We start from the raw sequence: 24,596 nt of genomic DNA, 5'->3' as shown, positions 1-24,596 counted from the left end.
TTTCTGTGATTTTGTCTACAACTTACCATTACTTCCTGATCTACACTGGGTCGATCACCGACTTGAGAAGCCAGACTGTCCTTTCGTTTGTGGAAAAAGTGTTGGTAATGTAACTCACAAACCAGAATCACTTTCATCTTGTGAAGATGATATGCGTTTAAAACTACTTTCTAAGGCATTCGAAGATGTTGTTTTAACGTTGACATTAGATTCTGATTCTGAAAGTGATTCTGAAGAAGAAATGGATGATAGTAATGATGCTGTTGACTATCCATACCAACAGTTTGGTAGACTTTCCGAGACACCTTCTCCTAAAGATACACTATCTCCAACACCATCTGAATCTTCTTCTGGATTTTCCTACAATTCTGGCCCCAAATTCGGACAACTCCCGAGACACCTCCACCAAAAGATACACCATCACCTCCGATGACTGAAACGCCTACTGGACTCCCCTGTTATCTTTCAAGTCCATGCCAAAGTACCTCCAGAGGAATGATATCGGTAGACTATAATGAAAAGACTGTTTCTCTCGAGGGTCATTACCGTGCACAAGAAACTCTACGGAGGTCGCAGTTGTTCAGAAGAATGAATGTCTTGGAAAAATCATTAATACGACTTCCTTCTGGAAACATACAGATAAGATCCAGAAACCATTATAGAAAGAGCATTTCTACGGTGAGAGTGATAGATCAACGAGTGGCCTGTTTACCGAGATTGTTTTGTTACGGTTACTTTCCAATAGACAAATTACTTTCATCAGGACCTTTCAAACCTGAGAAATCAGAATATTTTGAAAGAATCAAATCTTTCCTCAACTGGGATTTTGATAAAGTAGTTTCTTCTGATCAACTCGCTAAAGCAGGATTTTACTATCGTGGAATCTATGATATTGTTCATTGTTTTCACTGTGATGGCGCTATACATAACTGGCGTATTGGTGATGACCCTTTTACACTCCATGCTAAGTGTTTCCCTAGCTGCGGTTTCATATTGAAAACTAAGGGACAAGATTTTGTCGCAAGCCAATCAAAATCCTTTACTTGCTAATAACACTAACACAACACATTGTAAAATATAATTTAGAAGCATTTGTTAATAATAAATGAATTTGAAACATAATCGATTTTTTTAATCTTTCTTTAATAGATCGTATTTTTTTAGAATATTTAGAAGTGAATGGTGTACATTTTGAATGTTTTGAGCAGTCTTGAAGCCAGTGAAAACAAGTTTACCAGTGTGATGTATCGCTACCTTTTCTCTTGTACCACGCACTGAATAATAAGCAGATGGAAATAGCTCTGGATGATAATCAAATTCACCTGAAGACCTTTCCATGAGCTTCAATAAGTTTATACCAGTACCAATGAATGAACTCGCCACCATATTCACAATTCTTTTTTCCTTGATCTCCAGTGGATTGTATGTCTTTTCACAGAATAGTTTTATCGCATCATCAGCTATTTTTTCTGTTTTAGCACCTACAACGTTTATTTTACCATTTCGAAATATCAAGAGACAGCATCCAAAATCCTTACAGATAGCTCCATTGAACTTTTTCTTGTTGTATTTAACATTATCAAGCACAAACTCTAGAAACTCTAAAACAATAGAAAAATTTAGAGTATAACTTATCACAATGTTAGAAACAACTGGAGATGTACTCGAGTCCATGGTTTTGAGATGAATGAGTTGTTTTGAAAACTAAACTAGGGGTCATAGCACATACGGATTACTTTCTTATCATTAACTTTCAAATTCTTGTTAAACTGGTTAATAAATCTGTTGAAATTTTCCTTTCTATTTCGTGATTTCAAAAAGGAGACACAAAATTCACCGCAAGTCTTTGAAGAAAAATGTTGTACACATCTTCCATTCCAAATGAGTTTCCTGTTTTTGAATAAAGGTCTAAACTCTTTGTAAAGGGGTGGTATACCGAATGAATCAAAGTATTCGCAGAATTTTTTATTACATTTGAAAGCTACCCAATGGCTACCTGGCTCAGAGGCTTTATCGTTGTTAACGACTAAGCAAAAAGATGATCTTTTTAGATCAGGGATTTTATCCCGAGGAAAAACACCAATAAAGTCAGAAACCTGTTTTAAACATCTATCAATTTCAAAGTCATACATTTTATTTATTCTTAATTATAATCAGTTGTGACATTTCTTTCAGAATCAATCTCAATCAAATTATCATATTCACAATACAATATGACATCAACAACCTCTTTTAGGGCTTCTTTGAATCTTAAATAAAGTCTCAATGTTCCTCGCTTAATTGGATTTAGATGACCAGCCATACCACATCCATGTGAAAGATCTGGCGCAAAGTTAAAACCAAATACTGTTTTACCTTCAATAAAATTATCCCGAGTTATATTGATGGTTGTTTCTGTGTTATTCATATTCATCGATTGAAAAAGCCCATTATACTCTCTAACATAACATCCATTTGAAAAGTCAGGTTGATAAGCATTTGATGGATATTGTATACCGTCCAAGTAACAAGCAGCAAACGATATATCATAATGATTAAATACGAATACTTCATTTTTATTGGAACCATTATGTGCGGCATTTGAAACACAGACAAGATAAAGTCTTCGAGGTAATTGTCCAATGATAATATTATCAAGCATGGCATCCAATGAGCCAGCAGGAATGGCTACTTGTCTCATGTCAATTCTGGTAACAGGATATTTAGCTGGAGCCAAAGCCAAAGCCTTTGCATGAGCTGTCAATAGCTGCGATGTTACCTTGAGTCGATGAACATATAATGAAGCGTCGATGAACTTCATTGATACTTCAAAACCATCTGGATACTCGAAAAAGAAGTTAGGTGAATGAGGTACTAGTGAAACTTGCAACTCACATCCTCCTAAAAGGGCTTTACCTTGAAAAGATAAATCAAGGTGCAATCTACCATACAGATCAACCACATTACTGGTAGCACCTCCAGTTTTAGGAATGAATCTTTGCTGCCTAGCTACATCATTTTCATTCCATAAACAAGAGCCCAAGTGAGAACTTTTAGCGTCATCAGAAAATCCTAAAAGATTATCAAGATAAGCTCGATACGCATAAAGATTATTTGACATTGTGATCTCTTTATTACCAATACTTAATTCTACTTTTTTTATCATAGAATGAAGAAAATTGTTTGCTGGCTTCATTTCCAACCAATCACTTGATGTCATTGGTGTTTTATCAGTTTTGACAACAATAGCTTGTAGTTTGATGTAAAAATATGTTTCGTGTAACAAAATGTATTCATCCATTGAGGTTGGTATTCGAAAACTCATCATTGAACTAGAGTCAAGAGCTGAAATAGGTCGATGTTGAGTCTCATATCCTCTCTCTGCTGACTTTTGCGTTGGAGGAACTGAAAAAAGGTCAAGTTCTGGCAGAAAAGCTTCTGATGATAACTTATGAATTGAACTCATCTTAAAAAGTTGAAAAGAGTACGATCTATATGTCTTTTATTTATTCTAGGTCTTTTTATACCTTCACCAACTTGGTCACTCACTGATAATTTTCTTTTTCTTTTTATAACTTCACTAGCTACTTCTTGTACTTTATCCAAAACTCTGTTTGTTGCCGATGTCTTTATATCATTAAAGATAGCTTTCCCCGTGTCAAGAGCTTGTGATCCTAAATATTTTAGTATAGGTAAAACGTGTGTTTTAAAAATACGACCGAAAAATCCATAACCTCTTTGATATCTAACGCCAGAAAATACTTGTAATGGTAAACCATCACCAGCCTGCTTTAAATAATAGTTCTCCATCTTTTTCTGAAATGTAAAGTTACTGAGACTCTACCGAATTTGAAATCAATACAACGGCCACATTCATCCTTTATATTGATTCTCAATCTATCCAGTTCATTGGTTGATATAGGATGATAATAAGGTTTACTGAAGACCATATTGACATCTTCTCCATAAACACTAGAATTACTGACAGGTACTGATCTCAATAGATTTGAATACACATTACCAACAATTGTAGGAGTAACAATATCTGAATAGATCATTAAGTTATGAACTCCCGCTTTCATGTCAACCGCTGATGATTGGTTAAGACCCTCAGTAAATGAGGGATAGATATTATTTCAATTGTTGAACTTTATCAAACTTGATTGTTTCAAAACCTAACATAGAGTCGAGTTCTTCTCCGAATGATATGAGAATGGGATGTTTGGTAGAATCTTCTGCGTTTTGATTCTCACAGCCTTGGATCATTGTTATCGTATGTGATGATTGATTAAACTCTAGTAAAGGTAAAATGAGTTTTGGGTTATTAGAAAATAATTCTTTAACATTTTGGTTAATAATAGTTACTAAGTTATCTACAGAATGATAATAGCCGGGTTGGATGTTGTTAACTATTTCAGATGAAATGATACGTTTTGGATCATATAGGGTGAATGTTGGCACTGTTAGTAAGTTAAACCAACTTTTAGTGTAATTAAACTCCGTGAGAGCAACCTCATAGTTATCAGAGAGGCACAAAGGGTTTGGAAAGTAAGTAGTGTAATCATATAGTTTATTTTCATTAATGCTGACAACATTACTAGGCAATGTTAAATAAAATGAGTTTGACATTGCAAAGCTTTAAGAGACAACACTTTCAAGAGTTGGCTTTATATGAGTTGAATTATCACGTTGCAAATAATTGATTGGTTTCGAATTCATTTTTGGGGTAGGTAAAATACAGCCAAGAGACATTGAAAGCAAGGTTATCCATAGTTTCTGGTCACCAATGTTTAAAGACAAGTTAATCAGTGACGCTAGTATCACGAAAAAAAGTGTGGAAATTTGTGCGATGAATAAATAAATTTTAGATTCATTCATCCCAAGCTCTTCAGGTCGTCCGAATTGATCCATGAGTTATGAGTTGTTGAGTATCCTAGCCACTTTACGAAGTATTGAATCTTCCCTTTATATACACGTCTTTTTAATACTTTTTCTACTCTGTGTTCATCAGCTTTAACATGTTGCACCTCTTTATCATAAAACTTTTTATCAACTACTTTTTCACCTATCTCACTGTTGAGAGTATAAACAGGTAAGAGTTGAACTTTATCAATAGAGCTGATATTATAAATCTGATCGCTCCAATTTGGGTAGAATCCTTTGTCGAATGGTTTCTGCTTGTATTTTACCCTAACTTGGTCTGCTTCTTCGAGACGTGGTATTTTTTTATTGCTTCTATAGACATCACGAAGACATGACTTTCCATACAAATTTTGAAAAACTTGAGAAGAGTTAGATTGATTAACTTTTATTGGTGGCATTTTTATTGCTCTATGATAGGCATTATTATAACTTTTTAAGAGTTTATTTATTACATCCACATATTTACGAGTTCCTTTAGAGGTGAAATACTTGAACATTTTAGCTTTCAAAGTTCTATTAAACCTTTCTACAATAGCACATTTAATATCTCTATTACTTGAAGAATAATAACGTATACAATGATTTTCCAACAGTTTTGAGAAGCCTGAATTTATGAACTCTTTACCTTTATCTGTTCTCAAAGCAGCTGGTGTTCTTTCAGCAGTATAGATTCAAAAGCACTTGTAACTAATTTCGCTGTTTTATTTTTGATGGGAACAGCCCAAGCATATTTACTGAAACAATCAATAACAGTCAGTATATAACGATAGCTTTGATTTTGTCTAGAAAACTCCTGCATCTCGACAAGATCCGCTTCCCATTGTTCGTCAATAGAAGAAACAATAATTCTATTTCGAATGAAATTTTTTCTTACAGATTTGTGTAGAGTATAAGTGAGCTGTGATTTAGTCCATTCTTCCACTTCAGACCTCTTAATATCTGGAACAAGCTTTTGCGCTTCATCAAAAAGTCTATCTATTGAAGAAAAAGATGCAGGATTTTCAGGACTATAGTAAAGATCATTCAGAGTCTTAATCTTTACTGAGTCGAGCCCATCTTTTTTCTTTGCCATCCCGGAGATTATAATTATTGTTTACTGGAGTATACTTTTTTCTTGGTCTCTTGATCTTCTGTGTGACCTTAGGTGTACCTTCAAGCTCTAAAAGGATTTGAGAATCATTTACTGCTTTTTCCTTATCAAAAGTGTGTAAGTCGTTTCTAGGGATGAATAATGGTGGCTGTACTCGTACATTCGAGAGAACTATTGGACTACTTATACTTGTCTTTTTAAGCTGCTTAAGTTTACTTATTCCTTTAAATCTCTTGATGATTTTTTTATTAGTAAAGTCACTAGAGGCGAGCCCTGAAGCCTTAAGAACCTGTAAAAATTCAGATAATCCCTCACACGTTTCACCCTCGGACATACAGCAGTAAATGAGATCTACAATATCTGTACCTTCAAGGGGTTTCTTTTGGAAGATGATATTATTGTCTTGATTATAAGACCCCTTAAGCGCTAACCTGAGGGCAATCCTAATAACTTTATGGATCAAATCTTTAGATGGAGTCAAAGAAACTTGTGGGTCTGATTTTCTAGCTTTTTTAATAGCACCACCATCTTGTATCAAATGATTCATATCCTCACCATCAATTTGGTACACTTTCTTGATAAAATTATCCATCAATTAGTTCTGATATTAATGATATCACAGTTGGAATAAGTATGGGAAGGTAACCTCCTGACTGCGCTATGTGTTTTTTCCTTCGTGTCTTGGCTTTATCTTTAACAATATCTACAATTTGATGTTTATGTTTCTTTAGCGATCTTTTTTGTGTATCAGTTAAAGGTATATTTTCCTGTATCAGATTCAATGCAATCTCCTTTATCGCTTTAAATAAATCACTGTTTTTCTTGAATTGATCGATAAGAAACTTTTCTCTAAGTTTAACATTGCGAATTTTGGAAGCAATTGTTAATGTAGATATACACTCTTTCAATTCTGAAGAAATCATATTTCATAAACAACAACTGTAGGAGTAGATTTTGTAAATGAAAGACAAGCTTGTACTCTGAGATTCTCTGGTGTTTGTGGAGTAAGGTCAACCTTTAAATAGCTGTAAGGATCACGAGTTGCGTCTTCAAACACCTTGATAAATAATTTAGTCTTAGTAGGATAAAGTTGCCTAGCCAAACAATGAATTTGAGATTTATCACGAGGGTTCTTCATCAATATGAGATACTGACAATTTAAACTTATACCTCTCATATTTTTAGCTTGATGAAAAATGTTTTGGACGATGAAAAAGACACTAATTTTCATATGATGACTTCCTTTTGTGAATAAGTTCAGAAGGCGATTATTGTTACCCATCTCATTCATCAGATCGTCGACTATGATAATGTCATAGCCAGAAGGATCTTCAATAAGACCATCGTGATACTCAATGAGAGTGTTAGGTTTATAACGCTCTTGATCTTGACCATGACACCAAAGTATTTTGGGTGATGGACTCAGTTTTGAAAAAATCTTTGAATGGTTTCTTAGTAAATTTTCGACTAAGACCGTTTTACCACTTGAAGTGGGACCAGCTACCATACATGTGAAAGGATGGACAAATTTCAAAGACATTTTGATTTAATTATTATTTTATTGTTTATCTCAATCAACAAATGAAAGAAATGATGAATGTAAGTAAGATTATTTTAGTTTTCTTTTAAATAATCAATCAGTTCTCTGACGCTTTTTAAGTTGTCCAGAACCATCCAAATTATTCTTTTTCCACTGTTCTCTGATTTCTGCGCGTACTTGCATCAAAGCGAGACCAACAATGTTCTTACCCGTCCATTTTCCTGGATTTTTGATTTCATCTTTTCCTGGTAAAATTCCACAAGAAAAGAAGTCATCTTCTTCATGGTCTGCAGCATAAACAATTGTCCTTGAACCAGTCGCAAGTAATGATTGCCTTGCTTTAATGTTCTCCTTGAACTTACCATTATAAGCTTCACAAAGGATGGTGAACAGATGGTCTTGGAAGTATTTTCTCTTATCGCCATGGATTCCAACATCGATTTTCAGCCAGTGGTCAAGATAACTCGCAACGGATTGGTATGCTCCTTGACCATTCTCACAATGAAAGGCTACATCCTTGTTTGCGGGAAGTAAAAGAGTATTGGTTTCACTGTTCTTCGCGAGTACAAGAAAATCAGTTTGTTTTGTAGCGTAGGTCTCTGGAATGGCTGTAGTAGATGGAGAGTTTTCACGCACTTGAGGTTCTTCATGTTGAATACGACGTTTCTTACCAGCAGTATACATATCATAGGATTTCTCTTGGTCAGAGTCTGAACTAAATCTCGATGAAGACGTGGATCGGGAGTACATTTTGATGAAAACTTTAAGGACTTGATGTTTGTTGATGGAAAACGATGTTGAGAGTAACAAGAGAGAGAAGGTTTATGAGTTCTGGGCAAAAGTGTTCGCTCTTTTATTCTCTAGCTCTGTCAATGAAGGAGCAATGAATGTCTCCCAAATCTTAATCAGTCTACTCTTATTGGTCTCTTCTCTTTTGCAGATTTTGCGCACAATGGGAGTACAACTGGTGTTATCTTCAAATACTAATACTAACTATCACTAACGATACTGACCACACCCTCTAGTTGTTATTTACATGATGAAATTTGAATCAAAGTTTTATCATTTGTTTGTTAAATTTGACATTGAACTGATAATTTTTGAAAATCTTTTCACTTAAACGTTAAATTTTTTAAAATTTTGACATTAAAGTGTAAACTTTTACAAATTTTTCCCATGTTATTGCTATGGAACTTCTCAATTTTGGCATTGAGTGACAAAATCTCATAAATTTTTGCAAATGATTTGTTAATTTTTTTAGAAATAATGAAAAAATAAATAGAAATGTTTATCTTTAATGAAATATTTATTATAATTTATGGCAATACATATGTGTTAATTCAACAAGATGTGTTTATGATGGGGGTATATATCCGTATGGTCGTGTATCATTCCCAATTATTTTTCTCTTCTCCGAAACAGCTCGATAAATTTTATTGAAGCTCTTGGTTTTAACAATGTGGGTGAACTTATCCGAAACAATGTTAGTTTGATTGATATGGACAACATCTTGTATTCCATTGATGTAGTTGTCGATCATTTCCATAAGTTTTTGAAGTGTAAGGATATCCAAAGCTGCTGATGTTAATTTGATACCCTTTACTTTCGTAATGGCTTTTCTATTTCCATGTGTATCTGACACTTCATATCCATAATTTTTGGGGCCAAGTGTAACAAAGTCAGTACATTTCCATCCAGGTTCGATCTCATCCGTCAACTCACCCAGATAATCACCACACTTGATCTCTGGATCGTTTTCATTCTCAACAAAGACAACACTATCAGTATCAAAATAAAGTACTCTACCTACTCTATGATTTTCAATCTTGTTAATAAGCCTGAAAAGCTCTAGACGTCCATAAGCAGTAACAAATGACGCTACAGCTAAATTAGTCTTACCAGGATTGACTTGATCAAGAGATGTATCATTGTACTTATGTTGAATCAATAGTGTATCATCGTTGACCTCAAAAAGACCAAGAGTTTCAAGTTCAGGATTGTTTGCTATCTGCCACAAGTCAGCGTAGCTTCTAAGTACTTGTGTCTTAGGCATGTTGGGATTCTGAGCAAGTTTACCCCAGAAGCTATTGAGCATAAGTTTAGCTATGCTTCTCTTACCCGGATTCTTTTCGATATTTTCAAATTCAAGATCAATGTCCTCTGCTGTTTTATAATCACTGATGTATTTGGATTTGTCCTCTTCGGTTTGACACCAACTTGGCCATCCACTGGATTCTTGTTTTATTTTCAGCCACATTTTGATGTATTCTCCAAATTGTGATGAAGATGGTGACTGCTCATAATCTAAAACTTGATAAATCTTGATGATCTTGTATCCGATGGTCATAGCCTCTTGGAGCTCAATTGTTGTCCAAGTGTTGGTCATGTACCTTTCCTCGTCTGTGTGATCACACTGTTGTTGCATTTTAGTGGCGCATGTACGGCAGAGAGGAAAGAGAAGTCTATCCAATCTGAGAGGAAGAACACCAATATTGATATTTTGGGGAGCCAGAACTTTACATTTGATGAATCCAAAATACTCAGAAATATCTTTGAAATCTTCTTGTATTACAGTTGGATGTCCCATAGGGAAAACATTTTTCCTGAGAACATAAGGGTATAATGATGTGAAATCAAGATATCTTATTCTTTCATTCTCACTACACTTATGGAAGAACTTGATGTTATTAGTTCGCCCTCCGAAGAAACTTTCCTTGATATCTATGCATCCGACCTTTTTTAGTGAATGATAATACTCCATTCTATCAGCAATGTATGAATCTTTCTTGTCAAGTTCGTGTTCCCATATTTCCTCCAGTTTGAATCCACGATGAGTATAATAAAGACGTTTCAACTCGACTTTTTCGTAGAGAGTCTGTACATTGATGGATTGGTCACCTATTCTCACATCTTGAGATCGATCAGGATAGCAAACAGGACATCCATGGAAGTAACACCCCCAAAACTCGAAAACTTGTTTAGTTTCGGGAATGAAGCCATCAGCGAAGAAGTTACCTATTCTATATTCACGTGGAATAGGTTGGCCCTGTTTTTTCTGTTGAAAATCTAACCAACATGAACCAATCACTGAGTGTTTCCTCGCAGCGTAACCTAATGTTGGTGTTACAGCTAGAGACATGGGTAACAACATTTTAGCTCGGAATACTTCCATTGCAATTGATGCCAGGGTGAAGCCTCTCGTTATGGGGTTAATACCAGTGATTGAAGAGAAAAGTTTTACGAATTTTAACATTGATATCATCAGGATCTGAACATCTGATCGACAATATTCAACTATTTCTTTACCGAAATCGAACAAATTATTGGCTTGTTCCTGATGCCAAGAACTGAATTCTACTAACTGCTTTGGTTTCATGGACTCAGGATAATAGTTTTCAATAGAAGGTAAAGATCCTACATACTCTTGATTTTCTGGTGTATTGAATTTATGAGGAAAAAATCCTTTTTTAAGTTCTTCAATGTTGAAGGACTCAGAAAGAGAGCTGAGTGGCTGAAGAAAAAGGCTGAGCGAGTCGATAAATCTCAGTTGCTCCATTCCAGCAAAAAGAATCTTTGATCCAACCATTATTAAATTTGGAGTGGCTTGAAAGTCTCGCTTGTAAAAGTCCTGGATGATGAAATGGCCGTCATATCCCCTCTGGTTGTGAGCGATGATTGTTACTTTCGATTTTTTAGCATAAGCTATTGGTGCGATATCTCTGTAGAGATAATCACAAAATCTTGTAACACAATCATTACCTCTGTAGATGTTTTCAAGAGGGCCACACACTTTACATATGCCGTCCTTTTTACCGAAGGTTTGAAGATCAACACACTCATTACAAATCGTGAAACTTATGAGGAGATTTGGCTGGTGAACGAGTTCGTTGTTTTCTAAAGGTATTTGCATGGATTCAATATCGTAGCATATCATAATTGCTGGTCTCTCATCATCTTTTTTAAGATCATCAATTTCCAAGACTTTGATGTGACAATAGTGGGGTGATTCTTTGTAGAGGACATTACATTTAATACATTTGTATGTATCACAAACATGAATCTCTTGAGTATTATAAACAATCCAACATTCTTCACATTTCTGTTTTCTTTGACAAAGAGTCTTTTCAATATGATAATCGAAACATGAATCGCTATTAAAGTCAACATGACAGGTTGAACAAGTTATCAAAGCTATTAAAGGGCACTGAGTGATTTTTGTACACTTTTTACATGAAGTAGAACAACTATGTTTACCTTTTTGGTGCTTAACCCAACATCGTGTACAAAATTCGACAGCGTCCATATAACTTTTGATTGATTTAATGAAGTTGAAATGAGGTGGCTCACTATACTCTAAACCTAAAACTTTCTCTCTTTCAGGACCTGCGTAAAGTTTTAACTGAGTTCTTCTATCAATAACAATTATCTGATAATCATTTAACTTTTCTTGGATTGCGACAATATTATTCATATCTAGTGGACGAAGACAATTGACTCCCAAATCTTGGAATAAATTACTAGCTGCTTTTAACTGTGCTATTGGTGATACTCTCGTTCTCTTCCAGCTAACATGATCTTCTAAGAGTGTACCTGCTATTTTATCTAGGAAAAGTTTACCTATTCCTATGGCCATATACCCACATTTATGATCCTCATTAAAAACTTGGACAATTGATCTTTTTTGGTAAGCTCTGATCGATCCTGGCTGCAGTTTAGATACTCTACCATTTCCAGTTACACACTGAACGACTTGTACTTTGATTTCGAATACATTGTTGTCCAAAAAATTGCCTGCAGATTGCGCTAATGCATAAGCTCTATCTAAAAATTGTTCTTTATTGAAATTTTCTTTTTTGAATGCTATATAAAGTTCTCTATTTTCGCTGCTGTTCCTGAATGTTATATAAATTCTATCATTGTTTCCTGCTTCTGAAATCATACTACTAACAAATCGTTCATAAGCTGAGTCAATAGCTTCACCTACTTGTAATAGATTGATAACCCCTTCTTCATCATGTGATAATTTGGCTCTCAAAAGTTTTGTCTTAGTATGGAATGTACGATTCACTTTCAAGGTCCTCTTCTAATATCTGAAACTCAATTTCTATTTCATCATTTCTATTATCATTCCTGATTATGTTATTGACTGGTGGTTGAGGAATAGGTAAACCATGACCTATCTGTGGATGTTCTAGATTTTCTGTTGAATTTCTTTCTTCAGCACACTCTCTTTCATAATCAGAAACATCTACTTCCATGAGAGAATCATACTGATCATTCATTATATTTACTTCGAAAAGTCTACAAAGAGAATCATCACTAGTGTCATTTAACTGCGCATCTAAAACGAATGTGTCAAAAGAAGTGAAGTCCATAGAGTCATCATTCAATTGTGAATCTAAAAGAAGTTCATCTAAACCAGTCAAGTCCATTGATTCATCGAACATGAAATTATCCATTGCAATTGAATTCTAAATTAAATTTGTACTTGAACTTACTACTGAGCTGATTTTGGTTGATTTTGGTTGATTTTGGTTGATTTTGGTTGATTTTGGTTGATTTTGACGATTTTCACGATTTTTTTCGATTTTTTCGATTGTTGTCGATTTTTTTCGATTTTTTCGATTTTTTCGATTGTTGTCGATTGTTGTCGATTTTTATTTTTTTTCTTTCGATTTTTCGAATTTGTTGGGTTGAATTGGTTGAATTGGTTGAATTGGTTGAATTGGTTGAATTGGTTGAATTGATTGTGTTGATTGTGTTGATTGTGTTGATTGTGTTGATTGTGTTGATTGTGTTGATTGTGTTGATTGTGTTGATTGTGTTGATTGTGTTGATTGTGTTGATTGTGTTGATTGTGTTGATTGTGTTGATTGTGTTGATTGGTTTGATTGTGTTGATTGTGTTGATTGTGTTGATGGTGATGGTGAACAAGGAGAGAAGTTAAAGGTTCAATGTATGAATGAATAATGAATTCATTTACTTCTCTCCTTGTTCTTCTATTCATTTACTTTTTCATTTCATCTTCATCTTCATTATCATCTCCCTTTCTTTTTTCCTTTCTTTTCTCTTTCTTCTCTTTCTTCTAATTCTTCAAACTCTTTATTTGCTTTATTTCATTTATTTCATTCATTTGGTTATAATCTCTTTTGACTTATAATCCTTTTCTTTTTGTATTCTTAATCTTTGACTTATAACTTTTAGACTTATAATCCGTTTTGGACTTTTTCTTTTCTATCTTATTCATTTCTTTTCTTTTTAATCTTTTTATCTTCCGAGGGAGCAACACGCCTATCGATGAATATAGTCAAAGAAAATTTATCATTGTTCATTTAACAACAACACCAACAACTACAATTATTACTCTCTCTCTTTGTTATCATCAACAACACCAACAACTACAATTACTACTCTCTCTCTTTGTTATCATCAACAACACCAACAACAATTACTCTCTCTCTCTTTGTGACCATCACAATCACAACACAAACAACACTCTCTCTCTCTTTGTGAACATCACCATCACCAACAATGTCATCAACATCATCTCCACCACCAACAGTTTCATCAACATCATCTCCACCACCAATACAACCATCTTCATCAACACAAATGATGCCAGTTGGTGAAGTGCTCGACCTCCTCTACCTCTTCAGATGTGAACTAGAGGACAATCGAGACAGAGGAGACGTTATTGTCGACCTTTGGCGATGTTATCAGGGGTTAAAGATCGATATCGACCCCAACCATCACGGTCTCCATCTCCTTCACGGTCTCCATCTCCTTCACGGTCTCCATCTCCTTCACGGTCTCCATCGCCTTCACGGTCTCCATCGCCTTCACGGTCTCCATCTCCTTCACGGTCTCCATCGCCTTCACGGTCTCCATCGCCTTCACGGTCACAATCACCATCGCCATTTGTTTCTCTTTCTCTTTCTCTTGAAACTCTCGCTCTCCTTGTTGGTCCATCGTCATCATTATCATTAACACCACCATCGACACCAACACGACCAATCCAATCCTCGACACCACTACCATCACGATCTCCCTCTTATTCCCCAATTACTCCTCCTCCGATGATTCCTCTTCGACCTGTTTCAATCGAAGAGGATGAGGAGATTGTAGCATGGGAATTTATGCCCCTCCGCTTCAAACGTCATATTGACGAGATTGAGTTGACTTCATGTAAACGAATGAAGCCAATCGATCTCTCAAAAAAACCTTAATTTCCTTTGTTTCCCTTCTCTTTAATCATTTTTCCTTTCCCTTTATTTACAAATTAAACATTTTTCCATCATATTTTATTTTTGTTAATTTTTATTTCGACCCTTCGGTAACCCCTAAAAAAATTTTTTTTGGGCTTTTTGGCGTTTGTTTGGGATGTAGAAGAGTGAGACAAAGCGATTACTTGATTCAGAATTTCATTTTGATTAATAGCAAAAAAGTTATTTAATTTATAAGATTTCCTTTTTTTTTCATTTTGCGGGAAAATTTACAAGTTTTTTGGCGGGAAAATTCATTTACCAACAGATGGTTGATATTATTCCCCCTTTTTTCAAACAAAGAAAAAAATATTAGGCCCCGCCCTAATGTGCCTTTAGTATACCTTTACTACTTATGTGGATAAAGATATATCACATCTTCGAAAAGATGCCCTGGAGTCCAAGTCGCACATGACACCACTATAAATAGTAAATGACTATGTGAACAAGAGAAGCTTATCCTCTTTGAACCTTGCATCCCAAGTTAATACTAGAAGGTACCAGCACACTAGCAGATTGACAATATACATGAATGTCAAGTTTCGTCTACGGATAATTATGGCTATCTTTGGATAACCTAGCACTCATGCTTTTACACATGAATGTCTAACCATGCAAGCATGGATTTTTATTGGGTTTGATAAAACTTTACTGCTATCAAAGTTAATCTATGCTTCTCTTATAGTCCTATAAATAAGATCTACGAAGAGGAGATAAACAACAAGATATACAATATCGTTGATATCAATGGGGTTTTGTTAATGATCCTTCCGCAGGTTCACCTACGGAAACCTTGTTACGACTTTTACTTCCTCTAAATGATCAAGTTTGAACATCTTTCCAGCACAATCTGACTCTAAGTTTTACCTCATAGTCTAGATTGACCAGTCCGAAGTCCTCACTAAATCATTCAATCGGTAGTAGCGACGGGCGGTGTGTACAAAGGGCAGGGACGTAATCAACGCAAGCTAATGACTCACGCTTACTGGGAATTCCTCGTTCATGGGCAATAATTACAATGCCCAATCCCCATCACGAAATGGGTTCTACCCACCTCTTTCGAGCAGGAAACATTTTACACGGTGACCACTTCAGTGTAGCACGCGTGCGGCCCCGGACATCTAAGGGCATCACAGACCTGTTATTGCTCTGTTTCGTGAGGCTTAAGGCGCCCCTTGTCCCTCTAAGAAGTTCTTACAGTGCTACAGCATCCTTACCTCATTTGATTCTAAAGGCTTAACGGTAATAGAGCTTCGATCACCCGAAGGATCACAAAGATATTACCACCTCTAGGTCAACTAAGGGGGAATACTGCAGTTTAAACTGCAAGTCTATTTAGTAGGTTAGAGTCTCGTTCGTTATCGGAATTAACCAGACAAATCACTCCACCAACTAAGAACGGCCATGCACCACCACCCACTGAATCAAGAAAGAGCTCTCAATCTGTCAATCCTTTCAGTGTCCGGGCCGGGTGAGTTTTCCCGTGTTGAGTCAAATTAAGCCGCAAGCTCCACTCCTGGTGGTGCCCTTCCGTCAATTCCTTTAAGTTTCAGCTTTGCAACCATACTTCCCCCGGAACCCAAAAACTTTGGTTTCCCGGAAGCTTCCATTCGAGTTATGATAATATTACTCAGAATGATCGCTGGTTGGCATCGTTTATGGTTAGAACTAGGGCGGTATCTGATCGCCTTCGAACCTCTAACTTTCGTTCTTGATTAATGAAAACATTCTTGGCAAATGCTTTCGCTGTAGTTTGTCTTGCGACGGTCCAAGAATTTCACCTCTAGCGTCGCAATACAAATGCCCCCGTCTGTCCCTCTTAATCATTACCTTGTGTCTTTAAGACCAATGAAAATAAGACCAAGGTCCTATTTCATTATTCCATGCAAGATCATTCAAGGAAAGGTGATGATAGATATAGCTATAAATAGTCTATAACTTATCATACCGTGTTTAGGCACCTCTTGCGAGGATTAGAACGCCTTCTTTGAGCAATTTGAATTGTTCAAGGTAAAGGGTTCAATTGCTTGAACCGACACTCAATAAAGAGAATCGGTAGAAATATTTCTGTCAATACACTATTAAAGTAACCACAAGAGAGTGATGGGGCCCAAGTTCGTGAGAACAAGTAAAGTCCCTAACAACTACGTCTACTTCCTTTTCAGTGGACCCAATAGGTATGACTGAAATCCAACTACGAGCTTTTTAACCGCAGCAACTTTAATATACGCTATTGGAGCTGGAATTACCGCGGCTGCTGGCACCAGACTTGCCCTCCAATAGATCCTCGTTAAAGGATTTAAGTTGTGCTCATTCCGATTACGGGGCCTCAATAGAGTCCCGTATCGTTATTTTTCGTCACTACATCCCCGTACTGGGATTGTGTAATTTGCGCGCCTGCTGCCTTCCTTGGATGTGGTAGCCGTTTCTAAGGCTCCCTCTCCGGAATCGAACCCTGATTCCCCGTTACCCGTTACAACCATGGTAGGCGCATAATCTACCATCGAAAGTTGATAAGGCAGTTGCTTGAGGGATACATCGTCAGCACAGAGGCTATACGATTTGCTCAGTTATTCAAAGTCATTTTGAGTCTTGCAATACTCTCGAAAGAGTATCACTAGGCCCACCATGAACAGGCCGAAGCATGAACATGGCTTAATGGACCATTGGTCTTGTACGAATAAATGCGTTCCTTCCAATCAATTCCGAGAAACTGATTGGTTGGAGCACTTGTTCATGTATTAGCTCTAGAATTACCACAGTTATCCATGTAAAATGGAATATCCGAGGAACCGTAACTGATTTAATGAGCCATTCGCGGTTTCACTTTGTTAAAGTATGTACTTAGACATGCATGGCTTAATCTTTGAGACAAGCATATGACTACTGGCAGGATCAACCAGGTAGTGTTAAGTTTTTGATTAAGTACAAAAACACAGTGTACCAAGACAAGCAATACACGACAATTCAAACAAGTTGATAACTCATAGGAACATGAGGTATACAAGCAATTGTATGAAGTTATCTGATATGTGTATATTAAGACTTGACAGTACAAGTTAGCATTTAAGCATTCGGAATATATATAGAATAGGTATATACATATTGAGAAAGCTGGCAACGATATCCTCATGATGGCCTTGAACCGCAGAAGTATCATAAGATTCATCCTGCAGTAAGACACCATACACTAGATGAGGTATCGAGTCAACAGTCAACAATGTGCTATACATATAAAACATATAGACAAATGATAAATTTTGTCCTGTCTTATCGTAGATAGACACACACAGCAACAACAATAATTGTTAATATATCCATGTAATGGAAATAAACAAGTTGATGTGTGATTGAATACTCAGTTCTGCTTTTTGTAACCCATCATATTCCTTCCATGCAAGGATATGATGGTCTTAATCCACACACTTCGCTACAGGTAAGAAGTATGCCTTTCGATGTTAGTCATAGAGATAAATCTCTATGATTTATACTAACACCTACTAAACCACACTTCTTCCTGCATGAAGAAGGTATGTTGTTGTGGGTATACGATTCTTAGTCCGTGTTGACGTGTGTAGACTGTAGGAAACCACACCAAGGATTATGAAGAGTACCCAGTTTTACCCAGATCTCTCTACTCAAGGCTGGCGCCTATGCCTGAATTGTACGAAGCAATCACGGGCACCGTGGTAACCAAGCTACACTTCACCTAGAGCCTGAGGTGAATTTTCATTAGAACAGGATCAACCAGTTCCTCACTGGAGCATTAAAGCCCAACTCATATAATAATAGGTTGATAGTCGATGGGCCGCACCTTGGAGCAGCACGACTACACTTGCCTTTGTATAGTAAGCTAGCCACTGCAGACAACTTGGATCAAACTATCGTAAAAAGTTTACGAAGTGACCAAATTGTCTATGGCTATATATAAGGGAAAAAAAAGTGTATATCGTTCCAATTTTTCAAATAGTGATGCAATACCTGCTCTCTTACTATTTCTCTTTCTCTACCTTTTCTCTTACTATTTCTCTTTCTTTTACCTTCCCTACCCCCATTCTCTTTCTTTTTCTCTTTCTTTTACCCTATTACCCTTGCCCTATTGCCCTCTTTCTATTCTCTTTCTTTTTTCTCTTTCTTTTCTCTTTCTTTAGCCCCTCTTTCTTTTTCTCTTTCTTTTGGCCCTATGACCCCTGCCCATATGCCCATACCTTCGGTACCCACCCCCACATAAGGTTAGTATAGCCCTATGACCCATGGCCCTATTACTTTTAACGTAGCCCCGAATTTCCCTTTCTTTTCTCTTTCTTTCTCTTTCTTCTCTTTCTTCTCTTACTCCTCTTACTATTCTTCTCTTTCTTTTTTATTTCTCTTTCTTTTCTTCTCTTTCTTTTTTTGATACCAACATACCCTACCATAGTACCATGTGGGAAATGGTCCACTCCTGCAGATAGTCAACATCAAACTATCGGAAAAAGTTTACGAGGTGCACTATCAAACGTCTTCTCCGTATACCCTTATGCCTCTTTGCCTTCCTGGAGACTCTACTACCCCCCAGCCATTCCCATGTCCTAAGAGGGTACCACCTCGTACAAAGATAATGTACAAGTGTATATCGTTCCAATTAATTTTTCCCCTTCCCCTTTTTCTCTTTCTTTTTTCTCTTTCTTTTCTGCGACCCCTTTTTTAATACCCCCTTTTCAAAATTTCACCATCTTTTTTTCCTATGACCCCATACATAGTACTTGCCTATCCTAGAGGTCCCACCATCTTCGGTCACATTTTGTACTATACATAGGGTCTTTTTCACGTAGAAATATCATGGTAAAAATACCCCTATTCAAGTACTTTAATGTGACCTAGAGACCTATCCAAGTCCCTTGAACCATGTACAACACATAGGGTCCTTTTCCACATACCTTATAGTATGTGAATATGACCCCATGTATAGTACATGAGTTACACCTAGAGACCTCTCCGTCTCCGGTCACATCAAGTACCTTGTATGGTTTTTACGTAGAATTCTACGTGAGTTTGACTATGTCTAGTACATGAATACAACCTAGAGGTAGACTCTAGCCGGTCTGTATCATGTACCACCATAGGTACCTTTCCACGCCTCATAGTACGTAAAAGGACCTATGTAGTACATGAATACAACCTAGAGGTCCCACCATCTACGGTTAACTCTAGTACTATACATGGGGTCATTCTACGTAGAAATTCAATGGTAAAAATACCCCTATCCAAGTACTTTAGTGTAACCTAGAGACACCTCCGAGTCAGGTTATACCATGTACCATACATAGGGTCCATTTCCACATACAATGGTGTGAAAAGGACCCCATGTATAGTACTTTGGCTCACCTAGAGACTCTTCCATGTCCCGTTACACCAGTACCTTGTATGGTACCTTGTAGAATTACGCGGGTATGACCTACCTAGTACATGAGTACAACCTAGAGGGTGGACTCTAGCCGTGTTATATCATACCTACATGACATGGGTACCATGGCATATACATGTAATAGTGTACAGAAACCATGACAACATTGAATATGCATGCCGGGCCGCAACAAAAAAAACAAGATGTACCCAATGGTATACTGTAATAGCATACCATTGGGCACACCTTGGTGATGTGGCGTCCGTAACCTAGTACACCAAGGTGTACTATCAGGTCAACATAGCATATTCATCAATGAATATACATGAAGTTCCTTATACATAGTTACATGTATATGATATGATATGTACATAGTTACATCCAATTGATATATTTTCATAGTTACAAGTGTGCATAGATGCATATATAAATACTCATAGTTACAAGTATACGTAGTCTGGCAGAGCAAGCCGTGAAGATTGTTCAACATAGTGAACAAACCTTCCTGTCAAAGGATGAGTCTCAATAGATCGCAGTATTGTAACTGCTCTACTAAATACAACACCCTGGCAGGCTCTTGGGTCGTCTACGGATCATTTTATACTCACAAGAACTTCATGAAGTGTCCAATCCCGATCGGCGTGAAAACCGGTTTTTGAGCAGGGGGGAAAAAATAAAGGGGGCCAATTTTTTGATTGGCTGCTACAAGTGCGTGGTTGCCGAGAAAACTGGCCTTAAAGAACGGAGCCCGTGGAGGTTGTTCGTGAAAAATGGCAGAGTCGTTGTTAATATGCAATGTTTCTCGACTAGTGTAGAGATGTTTTTGTCTGCAGGACACCGTGTGGTTGAGGATGGGGCATGGGTACGGAGAGATAATTTTTGAATGACTAGTAAGATGGTGTAAATTGTGTGCTAGAGACCGTGAGGTTGGAGACTACGAAAGGGTACGGAGGGAAATTTTTTCTATTACTATGATAGTGAGAAATGTCTGCATGAGACCGTGAGGTTTAGTGTGATGAAGGTATACGGATAGAAATTTTTTCTTTGACCCCTATCACAGTGTAAAGTATGAGCTAGAGACCGTGAGGTTGAACACTATGAGACTATACGGAGAGAAATTTTTTCTTTGACCCCTATCATAGTGTAATATGTGTGCTGGAGACCGTGAGGTTGAGAATGATGAGGTTATACGGCGCAAAATTTTTTCTCTGACTAGTGACACAGTGAAAATTGTGTGCTGGAGACCGTGAGGTTGAACACTATGAAGTGATACGAAAAAGAAATTTTCTCTGACTACTATCAGGGTGCAAAGTGTCTGTTGTAGACCGTTAGGTTGAGCATGATGTGGTGATACGGAGAAAATTTTTTTCTCTGACTACTATCAGGGTGCAAAGTGTCTGTTGTAGACCGTTAGGTTGAGCATGATGTGTTGATATGGAGAAAATTTTTTTCTCTGACTACTATGATAGTGGAAAGTGTCTGTTGGAGACCTTGAGGTTTTACATGATAGGGCTATACGGAGAGATATTTTTTCTTTGACCCTTATCATAATGCTAGAGACCGTGAGGTTGAGCATGATGAGGTTATACGAAGAAATAATTTTTCTCCGACTACTATCATAGTGAGAAATGTCTGCATGAGATCGTGAGGTTTAGCATGATGAAGGTATACGGATAGAAATTTTTTCTTTGACCCCTATCACAGTGTAAAGTATGAGCTAGAGACCGTGAGGTTGATGATGGATCATTTATACAGAGAGATAATTTTTGAATGACTAGTATGATGGTGTAAATTGTGTGCTAGAGACCGTGATGTTTAACATGATAAGGGTATACGGAGAGAAATTTTTTCTCTGACTAGTACCATTGCTCAAATCATGAGCTATAGCTCGTTAGGTTAAATGGTATACCATGAGTCGTAAAAAATAAAATCTCATGACTATCATCATCGATCAACTCATCAGTTAGAGAACCGTGAGGTTGAATGGTATACTATGAGTCGGAGAAAAATAAAATCTCATGACTAGTATCATCGATCAATCCATCAACTAGGACCCATGAGGTTGGATGGTATACTGTGAGTCGGAGAAAATAATTTTTATGACTATTATCATCGATCAATCCATCAACTAGGACCCGTGAGGTTTAATGGTATACTATGAGTCGGAGAAAATAATTTTTATGACTAGCATCATTGATCAACTGATCAGTTAGGACCCGTAAGGTTGGATGATAGACATGGATACGAGAAAAATAAAATTTTATGACTATCATCATCGATCAACTCATCAGTTAGAGAACCGTGAGGTTAAATGGTATACTATGAGTCGGAGAAAATAATTTTTATGACTATCATCATCGATCAATCCATAAACTAGGACCCGTGAGGTTGAATGATAGACATGGATACGAGAAAAAGTAAAGTTCGTGACTATTATCATCGATCATTTAATCAACTAGGACCCGTAAGGTTGGATGATAGACATGGATACGAGAAAAATAAAATTTTATGACTATCATCATCGATCAACTCATCAGTTAGAGAACCGTGAGGTTAAATGGTATACTATGAGTCGGAGAAAATAATTTTTATGACTATCATCATCGATCAACTCATCAGTTAGAGAACCGTGAGGTTGAATGATAGACATGGATACGAGAAAAATAAAATCTCATGACTATAATTATCGATCAATCCATCAACTAGGACCCGTGAGGTTGGATGATAGACATGGATACGAGAAAAATAAAATCTCATGACTATCATCATCGATCAACTCATCAGTTAGATAACCGTGAGGTTGAATGGTATACTATGAGTCGGAGAAAATGATTTTCATGACTAGCATCATTGATCAACTAATCAGTTAGGACCCGTGAGGTTGAATGATAGACATGGATACGAGAAAAATAAAATTTTATGACTATCATCATTGATCAACTCATCAGTTAGAGAACCGTGAGGTTAAATGATAGACAAGGATACGAGTAAAAAGAAAATCTATCGACTATACTCATCATTCAACTCGTCAACTAGAGACCGTGAGGTTAAATGATAGACAAGGATACGAGGAAAAGAAAATCTCTCGACTATACTCATCATTCAACTCGTCAACTAGAGACCGTGAGGTTTGATGATAGACATGGGTACGAGTAAAAAGAAAATCTTATGACTATTGCCATTGATCAACTCATAAGCTAGAGACCGTGAGGTTTGATGATAGACAAGGATACGAGGAAAAAATCTTATGACTATTGTCATCGATCAACTCATAAGCTAGAGACCGTGAGGTTAAATGATAGACAAGGATACGAGGAAAAGAAAATCTCTCGACTATACTAATCGATCAACTCATAAGCTAGAGACCGTGAGGTTAAATGATAGACAAGGATACGAGTGAAACGAAAATCTTATGACTATACTCATCGATCAACTCATAAGCTAGAGACCGTGAGGTTAAATGATAGACAAGGATACGAGGAAAAGAAAATCTCTCGACTATACTCATCATTCAACTCGTCAACTAGAGACCGTGAGGTTAAATGATAGACAAGGATACGAGGAAAAGAAAATCTCTCGACTATACTCATCATTCAACTCGTCAACTAGAGACCGTGAGGTTAAATGATAGACAAGGATACGAGGAAAAGAAAATCTTATGACTATTGTCATCGATCAACTCATAAGCTAGAGACCGTGAGGTTGAATGATAGACAAGGATACGAGGAAAAGAAAATCTTATGACTATTGTCATCGATCAACTCATAAGCTAGAGACCGTGAGGTTTGATAATAGACATGGATACGAGGAAAAAGAAAATCTTATGACTATTGTCATCGATCAACTCATAAGCTAGAGACCGTGAGGTTAAATGATAGACAAGGATACGAGGAAAAGAAAATCTCTCGACAATACTCATCATTCAACTCGTCAACTAGAGACCGTGAGGTTAAATAATAAACAAGGATACGAGTAAAAAGAAAATCGTATGACTATACTCATCAATTAACTCGTCAACTAGAGACCGTGAGGTTGAATGATAAACAAGGATACGAGGAAACGAAAATCTCTCGAACTCTCATCATTCAACACGTCAACTAGACCGTGAGGTTTGATGATAGAATGGGTACGAGTAAAAGAAAATCTTATATTGTCATCGTCAATCAATAAAGCTAGAGACCGTGAGGTTTGATGATAGACATGGATACGAGGGGAAAGAAAATCTTATGACTATTGTCATTGATCAACTCATAAGCTAGAGACCGTAAGGTTTGATGATAGACATGGATACGAGGAAAAGAAAATCTTATGACTATTGTCATCGATCAACTCATAAGCTAGAGACCGTGAGGTTAAATGATAGACAAGGATACGAGGAAAAGAAAATCTATCGACTATACTAATCGATCACCTCATATA

General features: G+C 36.7%; 1 protein-coding gene and 1 non-coding gene across 2 annotated transcripts; both read right to left on the bottom strand.

The window, feature by feature from the left end:
• Positions 1-8,886: 8,886 nt before the first annotated feature.
• LOC128393387 (uncharacterized) lies at positions 8,887-12,471 on the bottom strand. The gene has a single exon (XM_053353571.1). The coding sequence runs from the start codon at positions 12,469-12,471 to the stop codon at positions 8,887-8,889; it is 3,585 nt and encodes a 1,194-aa protein (XP_053209546.1).
• Positions 12,472-15,553: 3,082 nt separating this feature from the next.
• Positions 15,554-17,700, bottom strand: LOC128393398 (small subunit ribosomal RNA). Its single transcript, XR_008326126.1, has one exon. It is a non-coding gene; the product is annotated as a small subunit ribosomal RNA (ribosomal RNA).
• Between the last annotated feature and the right edge of the window lie 6,896 nt (positions 17,701-24,596).

This window comes from Panonychus citri, unplaced genomic scaffold, assembly GCF_014898815.1.
Source record: "Panonychus citri isolate SS breed McGregor unplaced genomic scaffold, ASM1489881v1 Contig00012, whole genome shotgun sequence".
Classification (NCBI taxonomy): domain Eukaryota; kingdom Metazoa; phylum Arthropoda; class Arachnida; order Trombidiformes; family Tetranychidae; genus Panonychus; species Panonychus citri.
Note: the sequence above shows the minus strand (reverse complement) of the source record. Positions and strands in the feature narration are given on the sequence as shown.

What these genes read in the sequence shown, in the direction of transcription:
- LOC128393387 (XM_053353571.1), bottom strand. Translation starts at nt 12,471, where the DNA reads ATGATTTCAGAAGCAGGAAACAATGATAGAATTTATATAACATTCAGG.